Source organism: Carlito syrichta, unplaced genomic scaffold (genome assembly GCF_000164805.1).
Source record: "Carlito syrichta isolate Samal-C Ts95f unplaced genomic scaffold, Tarsius_syrichta-2.0.1 Scaffold315702, whole genome shotgun sequence".
Classification (NCBI taxonomy): domain Eukaryota; kingdom Metazoa; phylum Chordata; class Mammalia; order Primates; family Tarsiidae; genus Carlito; species Carlito syrichta.
The window spans coordinates 74,250-92,271 of NW_007259798.1; the positions used below are offsets into that span (position 1 = coordinate 74,250).

The 18,022-nt window shown below is 36.5% G+C and overlaps 1 protein-coding gene across 3 annotated transcripts in view; it reads right to left on the reverse strand.

The window, feature by feature from the left end:
* Nucleotides 1-18,022, reverse strand: part of PIK3C3 (phosphatidylinositol 3-kinase catalytic subunit type 3) — a 133,792-nt gene that overhangs the window by 60,306 nt on the left and 55,464 nt on the right. For all 3 annotated transcript variants that reach the window (XM_021706512.1, XM_008073151.1, XM_008073152.1), the window contains 5 exons: nt 15,363-15,517; nt 13,738-13,828; nt 9,531-9,598; nt 2,182-2,287; nt 261-377 (listed from right to left, as the gene is read on the reverse strand). In XM_021706512.1, the coding sequence (XP_021562187.1) occupies nt 261-377; nt 2,182-2,287; nt 9,531-9,598; nt 13,738-13,828; nt 15,363-15,517 (537 nt within the window). The remainder of the gene's footprint in view (nt 1-260; nt 378-2,181; nt 2,288-9,530; nt 9,599-13,737; nt 13,829-15,362; nt 15,518-18,022) is intronic.

Sequence of the window (18,022 nt, forward strand, 5' to 3'; positions counted from 1 at the left end):
GACTGAGATAATAATAGATACTAACTTATAGGATTGTTGTGAAGATTTAAATACTATATCTGTATTTGTAAACTCATAAAAAGGAATGCACACATAATCAGAGCTTATAAGTATTCCTATTACTATAACTACATGATAAGAAGTTCACATAAGATAGCAACCCAAAGACACAACAACCAGAACTCAGTATTGTATGAGGCCAAGCCACCACCAGTCATAAACAAAAGCAAACACCACAAAAGAAAAACAAAAGCAAACACCTTTTTCTTACGATTTCCACTTTCACGCTGTACAGCCTTCATCAAATGCACCAACCGATCTACAAACGTCTGCTGTGCAGCCAGCAAAGAACGCATGACTCGGACAGACTTGTCACCCTGCAGGGAACCAAAACAAAGAAAAATTAGTTCTATATACCATAACGATCAGGGTTTCTTAAAGAGCATGTGTGAGCTTTAGTTATACTTCTAAAGCTGTAAACTTCAATACAAAACAAAACTTTCTACAATAGAGCATTTTTTTTCACATACAACCACGTGACAAGATAGGATTCATTCACTGCCAAAATGCATTTACTCCTTATCTGATTCAATAAATACCTGAAAGCTTATGATGCCTTAAGAAATGTGATGGATATATATATGGCCAAAACAAAGATGTTGTTTTCAAGGAACTAAAAATCTACTTAAAAAGAAGAAACTGGGGGGGAGGGGGATGGGATTAACAGTAGCAAATATCTGTCGGGGGATGGGAAAACACTTCTTATCTACAGGGTGCCTGAATGAAACGTCATTGTACACCTACCCTTAACTGTACCCCACAAAACCATAATAAAAACTACTGATTAATGAAAAAAAAAAAAAAAAGAAGAAACTGTGCAAATTGCACCACAATATGTACTTGCTTAGTAAAATATAGGTCATAAAAAATAAATGCCTTACATTTTATGTAGTGATTTCCAGTTTTAAAAAGTTATAAAAATACTCTTTCTCATCTAATCTTTTCAATTACCGTGGTAAGTGCAGCTGGGCAAGTGTTTTCATCCCCATTTCATAAATGAAGAAATTTAAGCTTAGAGGAACTAAAATGTCTTCATAGTTGACAAAGGTTGTAAGTGACAGATGTGAGATTAGACGAGAGGATCAAGGGCTTAATCTGCCACTCAGTTTGATGCTAGAAGTTCTGCACTCTGAGAACTATATAAATGTTTAGTTTCAAAGTGATTAATAAGATTTAGATTTTTAAGAACATAAAACAGCAGATAAAAGATGCTATAAAGTAAAATGTTTCTGTAGCAAAGTCACAGAATTAGTTTTTTTACTGCCCTTGCACCCTCTGCTGGCTGAACTGTGACATAGCTTTAAAATAACACCAGAGGAAAAATCTCTAAAAACTGTTGAAAAACCAAAAATGTAATAATGCAGAAAGTATCTGCAAAATGACCACTGCCAGATTTATGAGAAAGTGCACAAACTTAATAAGAAAATGCTAAATAAAAAAAAGGAAAAGCTTAATTTTTTAAAAAATTCTGTGGTTAGGTTTATTTCATTAAATCAGGGATGAACAAATTTTCTGTGAAGGACCAAAGAGGAAATATTTTAGGCCTTTTTGGCCATACAGTTTGCATTCCAATTAACAAATTGCTACTGTAGTGCAAAAGTAGTCATGGACAACAGAAAAATGAATATGATTAATTTCCAATTATTTATTTATGAACAATAAAATTCAAATTTCACATAATTTTCACGTCACAAAATATTCTTTTGATTTGTTTTCAGACCATTAAATAGAAAATCCACCAGGCGCAGTGACTCAGCCTGTAATCCCAGCACTTTGGGAGGCTGAGGCAAGTGGATTGCCTGAGTCCGAGAGTTCAAGACTGCATCTCTGCAGTAAATCAAAAATTAGCCGGGCATGGTAGCACACACCTGTAGTTCTGGCTACTTGAAGGGTTGAGGAGGAAGGATTGCCGAGTCCAGTAGGGCGAGGCTGCGGTGGCCAGGAGCATGCCACTGCACTCCAGTCTGGGCAACAGAGTGAGATGCCAACTCAAAAAAAATAAATAAACAAACAAACAAACAAATGGAAAAACCATTCCAGCTATGGACCATACCAAAACAGGCATCAGGCCAAATTTGACCTATGCCCTGCAGTTTGTCTGCCCCCACATTTAATAGTTACCTTCAGCAATGCTTGGCTGAATCTTCTCATGACATTCAAGTACATCTCATGGGTCTTTGGATCTCTCTGCTGAGTGTCTTGATCTTCACATTCTACGATCACATACCTTAATATGTGAAATAAAACTGAGGTTCATTTTATAAATATTTATACCTTTTCACTAAAAAAATTGATTTTATATATGCAAAAATAATTAAATTGGAGTAATAAACCACATTTTATCATTTCTTAAAAGTGAAAAATTAAGGCACACCATGTATGACCATCAATAAAAGGTAAACTAACAGCAGTAATGTGGCAATTTGTGCAATATTCTGAATTTTCTAAAAATTTTGCCATAAAAATAGCATTTTCACGTTTTCTCTTTATGAATGTATGAGAGATACAGAGTATTAACCTCCTCAAAAATCATCTAAACTCACAAATTTAATTCAAAAATGACAATTATTATTTTCATACTTTGTAATACTTTGTGATACTTTGTGATACTTTGTGATACTTTGTAATACTTTGTAATACTTTGGTATTACAATTTAATACCTTGGTATTACAATACTTTGGTATTACATAAGGTGCTCTTATTCTGAAAAACACCCTGAAGCTACTTTTCTTACTGACATACTTTTGAAAGATAAACAAAACATTAATAGGGTTTTCTTTCCCATCCAATTTCCTCATTTCTCAAAAATTCATGTATAATCTTCAATTTTTCTATTACACAATAATGGTTTTAGAAAGTTAAAGAAATTTTAAATCTTAAACCTAATCTGCTTATACAATTACAAAAATCATATAAGCAAAGCTCTGAATAAAACTTTAGAGGCCATCTAATACAGTTTCACAATGTTCTGATGGAATAAACCATAATAACAAATAATATTTTATATAACAACCTAATGCACACAGCCATGTGTGCATACACATGCATAAAACTGAAAAGGAAATTTCATAAAGCAATACCTTACAAACAACGTTAACAGTTGCCGCTCTGCTCTATTTTATTTTTCTTTAAATAGCAAATGCTAGACTGTGACGCTTTATTTTCAATGGATCATGGCGTGTGACTTGAAAAACACGAGTCTAAATCTACTTGTTTGCTTTATGGATAGTGAAACTTAGAGAAGCTGTGTCCTGCCCATGGTAGCATAATTAGTTGATTGTAGAGCTGGGACTGGAATCCAGGTTGGACTCCCGTGCCAGAATTATTTCTATTCTACTAAGTTTACTTAGTTTACTGGTTTTTATTTATTTATTTATTTATTCTAATTCACGGAGCTCTATTCTTTATATAAAAATGGAAGCTTAGAGAACGTCTCTAGAAATTGTTCCACACATCAAACTTTTAAACCTTCTTAACTGATAGTCTTTCCAAAATCTCAAGCCACAGATGCTTATTATTATTATTATACTGTTTCTGGGAAAGTGCATACTGTATTCAGCCATCTAGAGGGTAAACTTCATGAGAGCAGAGAGATTATCATCTTGTTCTCCACTATACCTTCAGCACTTTCCTGTCTGGCTCATAATAGTTGCTCTTTATATTACCGTTGAATGAATGAATGACTACTCTCGTGGATTTAGCTATTATCTCAATATATATTCCTTTTATTCATAAGGAATAAAGGTCCATATTTGGACATAAATTCCAAATTTGCATTTCATTAGGTGGCCTGCATTTATATTCATCAACCCTAATTTCAAACACCAAATCTCTTTTGCAAGGTACTGTGTCATTTTTAACTGAACATGTGTTGAACATGTGTAAAACTGAACCAATTACACTAAATGAGATATTTTTCTACTTCTACTGAAAGTATCAATATTCCAATCATTTGGGGCTGGAAATTCTCACACAGCAGGGTTCACAAACTCAAGTTTTCTCACAAGTCAGGCTATAAACAAATGTTTAATTGTTTGAATATAAGAAAAGAGGGAGAGTTGGGGCTGCAGTCAAACCAAAGAACACAAGTCCTACTTAAAACTTTTATTGGTACCTTGTGTTTCATTTGTGGTCCAAGGTACCAATAACTTAGCTCACAGTCCCCTGCCTCAGATACCTACACTTAATTAATCAACAGTTCTTGTTGGTTTTTCCTATTAAATGTCTCTTCTAATGGTTCTGTACTATCTAGCAGTACCTGGAATCAAATCACAGATACCACTTACAAGGCCTCTAACTCTAAAATGAAACCACATCTGCTCAACTCAATATCCCTCACTTTTTTACCTTTAAAATACCTTTATCATGTCCCATCCTAGTTACAAAAACATCAATGACTCTCTCTTTTCTGCTACTCTAAAAGAGTCCGTACAGTCCCAAGTTTCAGTTTCAAGCTTCCACCACCCCTAGTTTACGCACCCACCCTCCAGTCAGGTCAGTCCCCTAACACCTTTCCCCACGCACCCATATTGGCGCTTCCATTCATCTCGCAGTACTGTCCAGAAATACCTTCCCTCTCTCTTCATCTTTCCATCTTCTACGCATCCTTCAAGCATAGTGGGCATTTTCTCTCTTCCAGGAAGTCTTCACAGACCCTAATAACTTGTTACTTGTCTGACTTCCTAGATTAGGCACAGTCTCTCACACAACTTGTGTTGATAATGTTTGCTGCATATCATTGTGTCACAAGTTTAACTCTTACTCAGTGCCCTTCAAAGATTATAAAGAAATGAATGCCAGGTGTCATGCCTTAAAAACTTTTACTATTCTGACATACCCAAGAAAATCTTATACAAAGAAATGTGTTTTAAAAGTTGATAAAAATAAGAACTTTCTCCTTCCTACATCACAGTGTGATACTTTACCACGATAACTCTGTTTCAGCAGTCCCCAGAGTTATATAACCCAGAATTTTCTGAAAGTAGAATGAAAAAATAAATCATGATACCATACCTACCATAGCAAATTCACAACAAGAGTTCTAAACCAAAAATTCAAGAAGGCAATCCTCAATCTTGAAACAAGAGTAACTTTTAGAATTTCCAGAGTGATTACTAGACTCGTATGACTCTTTTAAATTAAAATTAAATTCAAAAATTTGATTTCTCAGTCATATTACCAACATTCCCCGTTCCAAAGAGCACTGAAAATCATTCCTTTCACTGTAGAAAGTTCATAGATACCTAAGCTAAGAACAACTAAAGAAATAAGCTCCTATTTTCTACTCACAGTATTCCAAAATATTTGGTCATTTCAGTACAACATCAAACACTGTGAAACAGACATTGGTTCTAAATTCTGAAACTGTTAATATGGTCTTATGCAAACCCGACCCATACCCTTCTACCCTTTAGTTAAAGTTCTTGTCTCTGTCATCTTACTATATTTGTGTCTTTTCCCGTGTGTTTGAGCAGTATACTCATTTCCAAATGAACACACAGATGGCCACACTACACAGGCCACTCTGTGTCCAGCAGGTCTTTCTGACCACCAAGCAAGCACTGCAGTTGCAGTCATTTCCTGTTATGAAGGTATATTTTGATGCTCATGATAAGGGTCAAGTAGTAAACACCTCTCAAAAATCATTCAAGTTCTGTTGCAAAGAAAAAGCCAATCTAAAATAAAAATGACAGCGACAACTCCAAATATCAAAAACAAGGTTAGACATCAAGAATAGAAGACCTAGATTTGAATCATTCCTGAGTTTTTCTGTTCACACCAATAAACTAGATTGTACAAAGCCCCCCAAGGTATTCTGCTGAAAGCTGTCATACTAAAGTGGAAATGCAGACAAAATTGTTCGGGTACCCATTGTAAGATGACATCAGTGGGCTACCTGTTTCCTGGCAATTTTGTTTTGTGGAGTAAATAACCTTTATTACCTTGAAAGGTCTTAAAAGTTATAGAAAACATGTCAAAGCGTCCAAAGTTTACTTTCAATTTCAACACACTGGAATGGCTATAAAAATAAAAAACTGGAACGATTTATAGATTCTGATGCACAACATTTTACAGATTGGTGACTATAACTCCCCTCTGTGGCTTAAAAGGTTGACACTATTCATTTTAAAAGGATTGCCTGCACAACCACAAGTCCCTAAGGATTTAGCTACAACAGGAATCCTGTCTAAATCACTGGAAAGGGAACAAATGAAAAAAGGAAATTTAAATGCTCAAAAGGAAATAGCACAATCAATTAAAATTTATATTTAATACATTATAACAGAGTAAGCTTAGAGTCAGAGGCATTTAAATTTTACATCTGACTATTATTGTACTATTCTATTCATGTTCAAAGGAAGGGAATGATCATTTTAAACCAACTATTTGAAACTATTTCCCATACAGTTGTCCTACATTTACAAAAGCAGTGCCTACCAAAGGCAAGAGTCCACATCGGTAGCTTTTCTCCCCATGAGTATTTCTGAAGATGTAATATGCAGACTGTAAATACGGGAAAGACAATTACTCCTTACGGAATGAACAGGCAGAGCACATGCGATTGCTTCAGTGAAATCAGAGATACAGTGGGAAAACACAAATCAAATCTAAGTTTGATGGAATGCTTCTAAGACTGGGAGCAGGGGCTGTACTTTGTTTATTAGCCATGGAGAAAACAAAGCACTCTTTCGGAACAGAAACAGTTGCCATGTAGGAAATTGTTCCTCTATTAAGTTTCCTACTGTTTGGCTGCTCTCAGAATGATTTGAAAATTCTTCCTAGTTGAAATAGGATCAAAGGTTCTATCAAAGCTAATTTCAAATTTCATAATGAAATCTGGTCTATGATCAAATCAAAAGAATACATAATTTCAAAGAACATAATCAGTATGTATACACACAGTCCTTAAAATACTGTCTACTCCAGACTACTCATTCTGAGTCAAAGAAAAGTTTCCATGAATATTGCAAGGAAAAAAAATACCTATAAAAAAGTTTTTTTTTAAAATATATAAAATTTTAATTTAAAAATACCTAAGAAGCTAAGAAGCATTCACAAACTCAGCAACATATCCCACATTTATTCTCTTTACTTTCTTTTAAATATTTAGATTTGCATGAGGAATATTTTTCCACAGTACCAATTAATTAGACATATACTTAGGATCAGACTGGAATAGAGAACTTTAGAGGCAAGAGGTTACTTTATAAAGGAAACAGTAGCAATTTGGTAATATAAGAATTTCTAAGTAAATTTTTCAATGAAAAAATAGTAATTCGCAATTAGCTAAAACATTGTGTGAGCATATTTTCAAGGATATGCTGAATTTTAATGTGAGGAAAGTACAGGTTTATAAAAATTATATTAAATTGCTAAAGTAAAAGCAGAGAACTATTTTTCTTCCCACTATTGACGCCCACAGGAAAAAAAGGTTCCAAAAGGAGGAAAAAATGACTGTTTTAGTTAAGATTGTTGACAGCAGTTTTCTTTGTTGTAAAGAAAACCATAAAGGCTAAACTAAACAAAGATTTATTTATGTAAATAACAAAATCTGTGTTTGTTAGAAAAGTGCTTTGATTTAGTTACCTACTCCTTGCCTATGGGACAGTTTCCAGAGAAACATGACCTTTCCAGAGTGGGAAAACGAAGCTAAGGCTTAATTTGCCCCCACAAGGGCAGTTTCCCCAAATCTAGTTTAAAATAACAGCATTTTGTTTAATTTCCTCAAGAAAAGCAAACTGTCTCATGATTATTCAAAAATACAGGTTGAGCACCTCTTATCCAAAATGCCTGGAATAAGAAGTGTTTTGGATTCCAAATTTTTTCAAATTTTTGAATATTTGCATTATATATAACATCCTAAATACGAAAATCCAAAATCTGAAATGCTCCAACAAGCATTTCTTTTGAGCTTCATGTCAGTGCTCAAAAAGTCTGGGATATTACAGCATTTCAGATTTCAAATTTTTGGATTTGGGATGCTCAGCCTGTAATGAGCTTTCAGAATGGACATCTATTAATCTGTAATTTGCTAAAGTTTAAGGTTATAAATTGAGAAGTAGGATTGGAGATCATTTACACAGTGAAAAAAATGTCATGTCAAGAAGTTTAACATATGGACTAAGTGTTCTTTCAAATGTAAAGAAGGCATCAGGTAGGTCTCACTCAGCTGGCTCTGCCTTTTGTCCACTCTGTAAAATTAGATAAAACTTTCTTATCTAGTGTTTAATCCTAGTGCTTTCTTTTTCTGAACCAGAATATGTCTGATTGCGGCTTAGGCTACTTGTGTTTCACCCATTAGAGTTCTGTGACAGATAAAAGGAGTAATGTTTCATATGAATTGAGTCTCAGGGAGTCAGTTATTCATTCTGTATCTCAGTTTTCCCTTCCTTCAATTGACTCGAGATATTGTTTTCATGTAAAAGAGAGACATTTATACTTGCTCCATATTACTCTACAACAACAAATGAGACACAGTTCCTGAAAGTACTCTGGAAATGGCAAAATCATAGATAAATAATTTGATACTAGGTCAAGTTCTACTAAGTTCAGTCACAGTAAACTTCTCTGCCTCAGTTTTCTCATGTTTAAAGTGAGATGGGGGGAGGTAGATGATGGGAGGTTGCTTAGTGGGGACAATGTGCATTGCTCCAGTGATGGATGCACTAAAGTTCCTAACTTTACTACAATGCAATATATCAGTGTAGCAAAACTGCACTTGCACCTCATGATTATATACAAATACAAAATAAAAAATGAGATAAGGTAACTGAATTCTTCTATTTTTAAATGATTCCAATGTTTTAGAGAATAATATGAAAATATATTCTCTCCTAAAGGACTATGAAGCATCATACTATTTTTTTCTTTTTTCTTCTTTTTTAAAGCTAGTGTCTCACACTGTCACCCAGGTTGGAGTACAGTGGCACAATCATGGTTCACCTCAGCCTTGACCTCCTGGGCTCAGCCTCTGAGTAGTGGCATGCACCACTACATCTGGCTATGTTTCTTATTTTTTGTAGAGACAAGTTCTATGTTACCCAAGCTCGTCTCACACTCCTGGGTTCAAGCCATCCTCCTACCTTGGGCTTCCAAAGTGCTGCAATTACAGGTATGCACCAGCACACCCAGTGTAACACTATTTGAAGTGCTATAAAAGGTAAACAGTGCCACGACAGGAATTTTAGGGGATAAAAGAGCAAATAGGTAAGCAAAGGGAAAATATCCATTACCTTACCCAGTTACAACCTAGCTCCTGGAAAGTGAGTGAAAGAGAAGAGAAGCAGTGGTGTTATTAACAGCACTTCCCTGAGACCAGCTGTGGGGGAATACAGCTTGATAGGAATACTGTATCCAAGTTTCTGGTGCTTGTTCCTATCTTCCTTTAAATTGCCATTGTGTTTACAACATAAGCCAAAGCAATCCTTAAGAGTAATAAGAAAATAAATAGAAAAGTATTTTCACATACCAGTATAAATAATTAGCCAGCGTTGAGTTTTTGCAGGCTCTTGATATCAAGAAGGTACAGAGATCTTGCTGAAAGAAGTAAAAGAAACATATATATATATTACCATCTGCTCTTAAAAGGGGAAATATGTGTCTCAGTTCTCATCTGCATCTTATGTCACAGATCAGATTTTCATCCATCCATCTATCCCTCCATTCATTCATCCAAAAATGTTCTAAATGAGATATAATATGCAAGAGGTTAGGACACAGAGCTCATAACATCACAAAGTTCCTTGTTCAACTAGAGCTTAGTATTTGGTAGAGGAGAAAGACATCAAATAAATGGTTACAGAAAAAATTTAGGTTGGGAGATTAGGAAAGGCAACAATGAAGATGTGACATTCAGGCAACACCAAAATGACAATATGTACAAAGGTTCTGAACTTGGCTTTACTGAGGAATTTTAAACAATGTAGCTATAATACAGTGAACAATATAGTAAAAGAAGCTGAAAATATGGACAAAGGCCAAAGTATGTGAGACCTTTAAGGTCACACAATTATTAAATATGAATTTTATTTAAAAGCAATGGATACCCAACAAAAGATCTTAAGAGGAAGGTGAGATGATCTATGTGCATTTTATAAAAATGTCTGTTTGCTCTGTGACATACAGACCTGAGGTCAGTTAAGATGCTATCACAGCAGTCTAGAAGAGTGAATGGTTAAGAGTAGTGATGGAGTAAAAAAGCTAAACTTAACAATATTGGACTTGCTGATAGAGAGAAATTAGGATGGAAAGAAAGGAATAGATAGCATAGTAACCCCCAAATTTTTGAATTTAGCAAATCAGTTGGTTTTTTATGTCAAAGATGGAAATTTCAGATGAGAAGCTGGCTATGGAGTGAGAGGAGAAAGTTGTATTTTGAAATACTAAGTTCAAAATGCCTGTCAGACACACAGTGGAGATAGAGTAGGTATTTTGAATATGTGCATCTAAAACTCAGATGAGAAATATGAGCTAAAAATAGAAACTGAAGTTTATTAGTACAACCTAGGATAAGAGCATACATTGAGACTAGAAGAGAACCCTGAGGAACATTACAATGTCAAGCAGAGGAGAAAGTACAGGCAGAGGATAGGGAGAAGAAACAGCAAGAGAGAACACAGGAGATACATGCCATAATTCAAACAACAGCAAGTGTCCGGTTTTCAAGGTGATTTACTTTGCTGAATACTCTAAAAGAAATAAAAAAAAGTGCAACAAAAAACATTTTGCTAGGTCATTTAATAACCTAACAAAATAAGTTTTAAACCAAAGTCAGAATGATGTGGTCTAAAGACTGGAAGGGAAAGAAGAAAAGAGTAGATATAAACCTTTGAGAATGGTAGTAAGAAAACAAGGTGTTGTTCAGGGAACGTGGTATCAAGGGAGAGCTCTGTTTGTTTTGTCTTTCTAAATTTTTAATGTGGAAAATACTAATACATACTTGAATACATCTACAAGAAAATAAAAAAGCACATCTTTGAAGGGAGTTGTTAAATAGAGGGAAAAAATAGAGGGATTCATGTCTATAAATCTAGTGACAGGAAACCATTCTTACCTAGTGATTTTTATGACTTCTATTAAGTATGAGGCAGAACTGTAATTTGGACACTAGGAGGCAGGGTGACGGGGTGGAAATGGCATTTTAAAAAACCACTGCATAGGAGGAAGATCAACTCACCCAGAGAAATGTTAAGATGGAGGAGAGCAATGAATGCTCATCTGAGGCTTGTGATCATGAATTCATAGTGACTCCAACGAACTACATTATGTGTTTTTCTTCAGCAATATTCAGGCATAGACAAACTAGGTGATTAATTAGGCTAATTAAGAGTTGAGCCAGGTTCGGTGGCTCAGCCTGTAATCCTGCGCATTGGGAGGCTGAGGTGAGTGGATTGCTTGAGCCCACGGGTTCAAGATCCGCCTGGGCAACTTGGTGAGACCTCATCTCTACAATAAATCAAAAAAAATTAGTCAGGTGTGGTAGCACGTGCCTGTAGTTCCAGCTACTTGGAAGGCTGAGGCAGAAGGATCACCGGAGCCCAGCAGGTGGAGGCTGCTGTGGCCGGAAGCAGCCACTGCACTCTAGTCTGGGCAACAGAGTGAGACTCCAACTCAAAATAAATAAATAAATAAAATAAAATAACAAATTCTTCGCCAGGCTCGGTGGCTCAGCCTATAATCCCGTGCTTTGGGAGGCTAAGGTGAGTGGATTGCCTGAGCCCACGGGTTCGAGACCCACCTGGGCAACTTAGCAAGACCTCATCTCTACAATAAATAAAAAAACATTAGCCGGGCGTGGTAGCGCGCACCTGTAGTTCCAGCTACTTGGGAGGCTGAGGCAGAAGTATCACTGGAGCCCAGCAGGTAGAGGCTGTGGTGGCCGGGAGTGGCCACTGCACTGCAGTCTGGGCGACAGAGTGAGACACCAACTCAAAAAAAAAAAAGAGTTGAGATTTGTGTCAGGGGAGCGGCAGATACCAATAAAAGTGTTACTAAAATGATAGCTATGGGATAAAAGCTCTATTCAGAAGAAAATAAATATGGAAGGAGGCTGTGAAAAAAGAAAAGGATAGAGATCAATTAATTTAAAATTTCTATACAGTCGGATGCTGTGGCTCATGTCTGTAATCCCAGCCCACTGGGAGGCCAAGAAAATAGCATAGCTTGAGCCCAGAAGTTTGAGACCATAACAGGCAATAAAGTGAGACTGTATCTCTAAAAATTAAAAAATTAGGAGAGCTGAAAGAAAGCTGAAGTTACAGGAACAGCCTCAAAGCCAGTTTTGTTTATTGCTTTCTTTATTTAGCCTGGTTTTTTGTTTTAGTTTTTTTCCTCTTTTCTCTTTCTATTTTTGGTCACGTTTTTGTACTTGCTTTGTTTCTGCAATTTTATTAGGTTTTTTTTTAAGACTTTTTCTTTGTGCATGGGTATTTTTGAGGAAAAGTAGATCATTATGAGGATTTTTGTCCGTTTGTGTGTTTGTATGATTCTTTGTATTTTTTTTAAATCTGTCTTTGTTTGTGGTCTCTTTTCATTTGTTAGTTGGCACGCTTGTTTCCCCTCTTCTTCTTCTCTCTCTCCACCTTCCTCTTGACACCCTCCCTCCTTTATCCATTCTTTTCCTTTTTCTTATGTCATTTTGCTTTTAGGGAGCAAACCTATACACCAACTGCATGGATAGATTGTAAGGCAGAGGAAAGTGGTTTCTGGGGGCCCCACAAACTTATCAGTGGACACAGGGATCTGCAGATAGTTTCTGAATCACATCTACCCCTCAATTAAATCTCAGAACTGCAAAAAGTATAGCCTCCACCTACAGTCCACCTTCAGAATTGAACAAAGCCAGAGATCCCCATAAGGAAGAACAGGAGATTGAGCAACAGAAGTTAAAGCTACTCCCCCCATCCCTGAAAAACAGAATTAAAGAAGAGGTTAAAAAAAGGGGGGGGGAGTAAAATCTACACAAATTAAGAAAAACCAAAAGAAGAATATGGGTCTCACACAGACCCCTGGAAGGTCAGTAACTGAGAACACAAACTTCAAAATGCAAACAATGAAGAGTCCCCAGAATGACTGGTCTCAAACCACAAAGCCAGATATGAAGACATTAATAGAATAAATAGAATTGAGGAGAGACAAGAGGAAAGAATGAAGGAGCTGATAATGGAGATAACAGCAATAAAGAACACAGTGAAACCGGGCTCAGTGGCTCAGTCTGTAATCCCAGCGCTTTGGGAGGCTGAGTGAGTGGATTGCCTGAGCCCGCGGGTTCAAGACCCGCCTCGGCAACTTGGCAAGACCTCATCTCTACAATAAATCAAAAATTAGCCAGGCATGGTAGTGCACACCTGTAGTTCCAGCTACTTGGAAGGCTGAGGCAAGAGGATCTCCAGGGCCCAGCAGGTTGAGGCAGCGGTGGACAGGAGCAGCCACTGCACTCCAGTCTGGGTGGCAGAGTGAGACGCCAACTCAAAAAAAAAAAAATACAGTGAAAATGCTGGGCTCGGTGGCTCAGCCTGTAATCCCAGCACTTTGGGAGATGAGGCATGCATCATAAAACAAGTTATTTAATAAAGTTGTAGCATTTAGTTAATCAAATTCAGGGCTTTAAAGACAAGCATAGAATGCATATCTGGAGGGATCTCTCTTACAGGAACCTGCAAAACCTTGAGACTCACCTCCAGATTTTCGCCATCTGAAACTTCTTTTGTTTTAGATGTAGGAGGAGGAGAAGACACTGGAGGAAGAGAGCTGGTTATAATTTGGGAGCTGAAAAAATAAGAAATGAGATCATTGAGAAGAAGACATTTTTTAGCTCGGTTCACCTCAGTTGTGTCTGGTTAACACAACACTTTCTGCAGTATGTTCTGTGCAATGCTGGGACCACATCATGCTCTAGAAGACGACCCTCTATGGCCAAAGATTATGGGTCACAGCCTTTTGGGAGATTTATGTGCAAGTTTGCATATTAAAGGTTTTGATGAGTGTGTTTTTTTAAAGCTCATTTAACTTTTTTTTAATGTTTTCTCCCAAATATATCCAGTCCTAAGATTGTCACATATTTTTTAATCTTACAAAAAAAAAAAATAGAATTAAGGAGTAGGAGACCATGAGTTAGAAAATACTGAGAATCCCTTTATAAAATTTTGCATCGATTTTTTACTAATACAACATTCTACGTGGCATAAGGAAGGAAGAAAGTAAGCAAGCATGACTTGAGATTGAAGACCTCTGGTATATAATGGGAGAAAACATAAACACATTTTATGTGTCTCTTTTTTTGTTAAAAAGAGAAAAATATAGAGTAGTCTAAGGGGGAAAAATGCTTTTTCCTCTTTTTCAGTTATCCAAATAAAACAGAAAAGAAAGCAAAGAATTATCATTATTTTAAATAAAAATTCAGAAATACAATTCTGAGCACATGTAAGTTGAAATGGCTGGACAGGAAATTTTAAATCTAGACCTGGTTCTGTCATTAACAAACCTCACAACCTTCACAAAATCATTTTATTTATCACTGAGTCTCAGATTTTTCACCTAAAAGTTACGATTTATTTCAAATTTTAAGATTTTCTGAAAAGCAAAATGTCCAAGTAGAAAAAACATAGGCTCTAGGGTCAACTCTACCATTTGTAAAATATAGACTTTGGGTCTGATGTAACCATTTGTTAAGTCCTTCAGCTCTAAATTAGGGATATGAACATCTACCTCAGAGGGCAGTTTTACCAAGATAATGTACGTGGACCACCTAGCACAGTATTGGAAACGGAGTTGGGACTTCCTAATTGTTGTTATTGTTAATAGGTGAATTTTAAGTTAAATAAGAGGATTTTTTTTTAGCGTAACTATTAAAGAGGTGAATGCAGCTAATATAATTATAGCTTTTCATTAACTGTACTTCATTTTATTTCAACATAAATAAGTAGCAGTAGTACCATGTATGACATAATTTCCTATGAGTATTAACTCATTTAGTGATCACACAACCCTCAAAGATCAGTTACTATTGCTGTCCCCATTTTTACAATGAGAAATGGGGAACACATAGAAAATATGTAACTTACACAAGTTTGTATACCCAGTAAGTGGCAAAGTCAAGATTTTTACTCAGGAATTCTGAGTTAATAGCCTGCAAAACACAGCTTTCTACTATAGTCATTTGTTGACTGCACATGTGATATTCATTGGTAAAACTTCAAAACTAGTAATACTAAGGTTTGGTACATCTGAGGAAAACAGAAAACAATTTGAAAGGGTAGAAAACTATTAAATGTGAAAATATATCCTCCGTGGACTGCCATACCTATCTATTTCAGCAGAGTTTATTCCAGAATTTAACACACTCTCTGACACTGTACTCTGACTATCCTTTTTCGTAGGTTCCAACCCATTCTTTATATCATCAAAGTTTTCATATTTGAGAGCCTGGACCAGCTGCAACAGGTACATCAACAAATCCTGGAAAACAAACAAACAAACAAAAAGTAAGCTAATATTAGAAAGTGAATGCAGTGGAGAATCAAAATGGTTTGTCTGAAACTAAAAAATTTTTAAAAGGCAAGTCTGGTGGCTCCCACCTGTAATCCAGGCACGCCGGGAGGCTGAGACAGGAGGACTGCTTGAGCCCAGGAGTTTCAGACCAACCTGGGCAACATAGCGAGACTCTGTCTCAATTAAAAAAAAAAAAAACTAGCTGTGCATGGTGGCATGCACCTGTAGTCCCAGCTACTTGGGAGGCTGAAGAGGGAAAATCATCTGAGCCCAGGAAATAAAGGCTGCGGTGAGCAGTGATTATATCACCGAACTCCAACCTGAGTGACAGACTCTAATTGAGAAAAAAAAAAAGATCCTTTTTTACAGCAATAATCAGATAACTGCATTCTATGTTGTTTTGTTTTGTTTTGTTTTGTTTTTGAGTTGGAATCTCACTCTTGTCACCCAAGCTAGAGTGCAGTGGCACGCTCACGGCCACCGCAGCATCGACGTGCTGGGCTTAGGTGATCCTTCCGCCTCAGCCTTCCAAGTAGCTGGAACTACAGACGCACGCCTCCACACCCGGCTAGTTTTTGTGATTTATTGTAGAGACAAGTTGCCCAGGTTGGTCTCAAACCCCTGGGCTCAGGTAATACTCTCGCCTTGGCCTCCTAAAGAGCTGGGATTACAGGTTGAGACACCGCACCCAGCCACATTCTATGTTTAATACTACATAAGAAACTCGAAATTTTTAAGTTTTCAAAGAATTTGTTTCATGACTTTCTCTAATTAGAACCTTCAAAAATCTTGTAGTCTCTTTTTGTCTGAAAGCTCAGGTTTTAGAAAATTTAGGTTGTTTCTTAAATAGAAGATCCTGCAAAACAGATATTTTAACACATTAGAGAAATGCTTACCTTTCCTGTCAACCACCAAAGCAACTAAAGAAAACAAACTGCTGAGCCTAAATTCCCTATATTATACTTTAACAACCAGCGAGAGAATTAGAACTAAACAGTCGCCCACAAAATAGCTTTTACTTTCTGAGTTTTCCCTTAATGTACGAATACTCTCTTTAAGTTTAATTTTTTAGGGTGGAAATGTTTCCTGTAATACTTTATACAAGTTGTTCTTAGCTCTTTCCAAGTCTATACTCTTAAGAAATTTACTTTGGAAAGTAACTATTAATAAAAACTAAAGAAACTTGCAAAACTCAAAAAAATTTAAAACATATCTATTATCTTCTGATTCCAGTTGCCACACACCTTTCAGCCACTGGAAACTCTCAATTTGATACTTTTGAGACTTTGAGACTACCAATTCAACTTCAGTGGCCTCTTAAAGCTCACAAATCAGGTTCAGTATCCTGTCAATATTTCATGGCCTACTCCTTTCCTGTCTGTAACCTCTGTAACACTTCAAATTACATATTTACTCTAGGTCTTTTCTATTATTTTATAAACTCCATAAAGATAAAGACCACCTGCCAGCACCTATATACCCTTACTTAATACAGCAAGCATACCTTGTCTTATTGCACTTTGCAGACATCGCTGTTTTTTTTTCCAAACAAAATGAAGGTTTGTGGCAACCTGTAGCAAGCAAGTCTAATGGTACAAGTTTTAGAATAACATGCACTCATGTCATGTCCATCACATATTGGTAATTCTTGCAATATTTCAAACCTTTTCATTATTATATCTGTTATGGTGATCCGTGATCAGTGATCACTGATATTACTATTTTAATAGTTTAAGAGAGCACCCAAATAGGATGGAGAATGGATAAAAGTGTGTGCATGACTGCTCTACCAACCAGTCATTCCGATCTCTCCCTTTCCTCAGCCTTTGTATTCCTAAAACACAACAATATTGAAATTAGGCCAATTAACAACCCCACAATGCCTTATAAGTACACAAGTGAAAGGAAGAGTCTCAGCCAGGCTTGGTGGCTCAGCCTGTAATCCCAGCACCTTAGGAGGCCGAGGTGAGAGGACTGCCTGAGCCCATGGGTTCGAGATCAGCCTGGGCAACTTGGTGAGACATCATTTCTACAATAAATCAAAAAATTGACCAGGTGTGGTAACGCATGCCTGTAGTTCCAGTTACTTGGAAGGCTGAGGTGGAAGGATCACCTGAGCCCAGCAGGGCGAGGCTGCGGTGGCCGTGAACATGCCACTGCACTCCAGCCTGGACAACAGAGTGAGACTCCAACTCAAAAAAAAAAAAGAAAAGAAAAGAAAGGAAGAGTCTTGTGTCTTTCACTTTAAATCAAAAGATATAAATGATCAAGTTTAGTGAGGCACATGGAAAGCCCAGACAAGTTAAAATCTAAGTCTTTTGAGCCAAATAGTAATGATGTGAAAGCAAAGAAAAAATTTTGAAAGGAAATTAACAGTGCTACTCCAGTGAACCAGGGATAATGAGAAAGTGAAATACCTTTATTGCTGATGTGAAGAAAATTTTAGTGGTCTGGATAGAAGCCCCAATATTC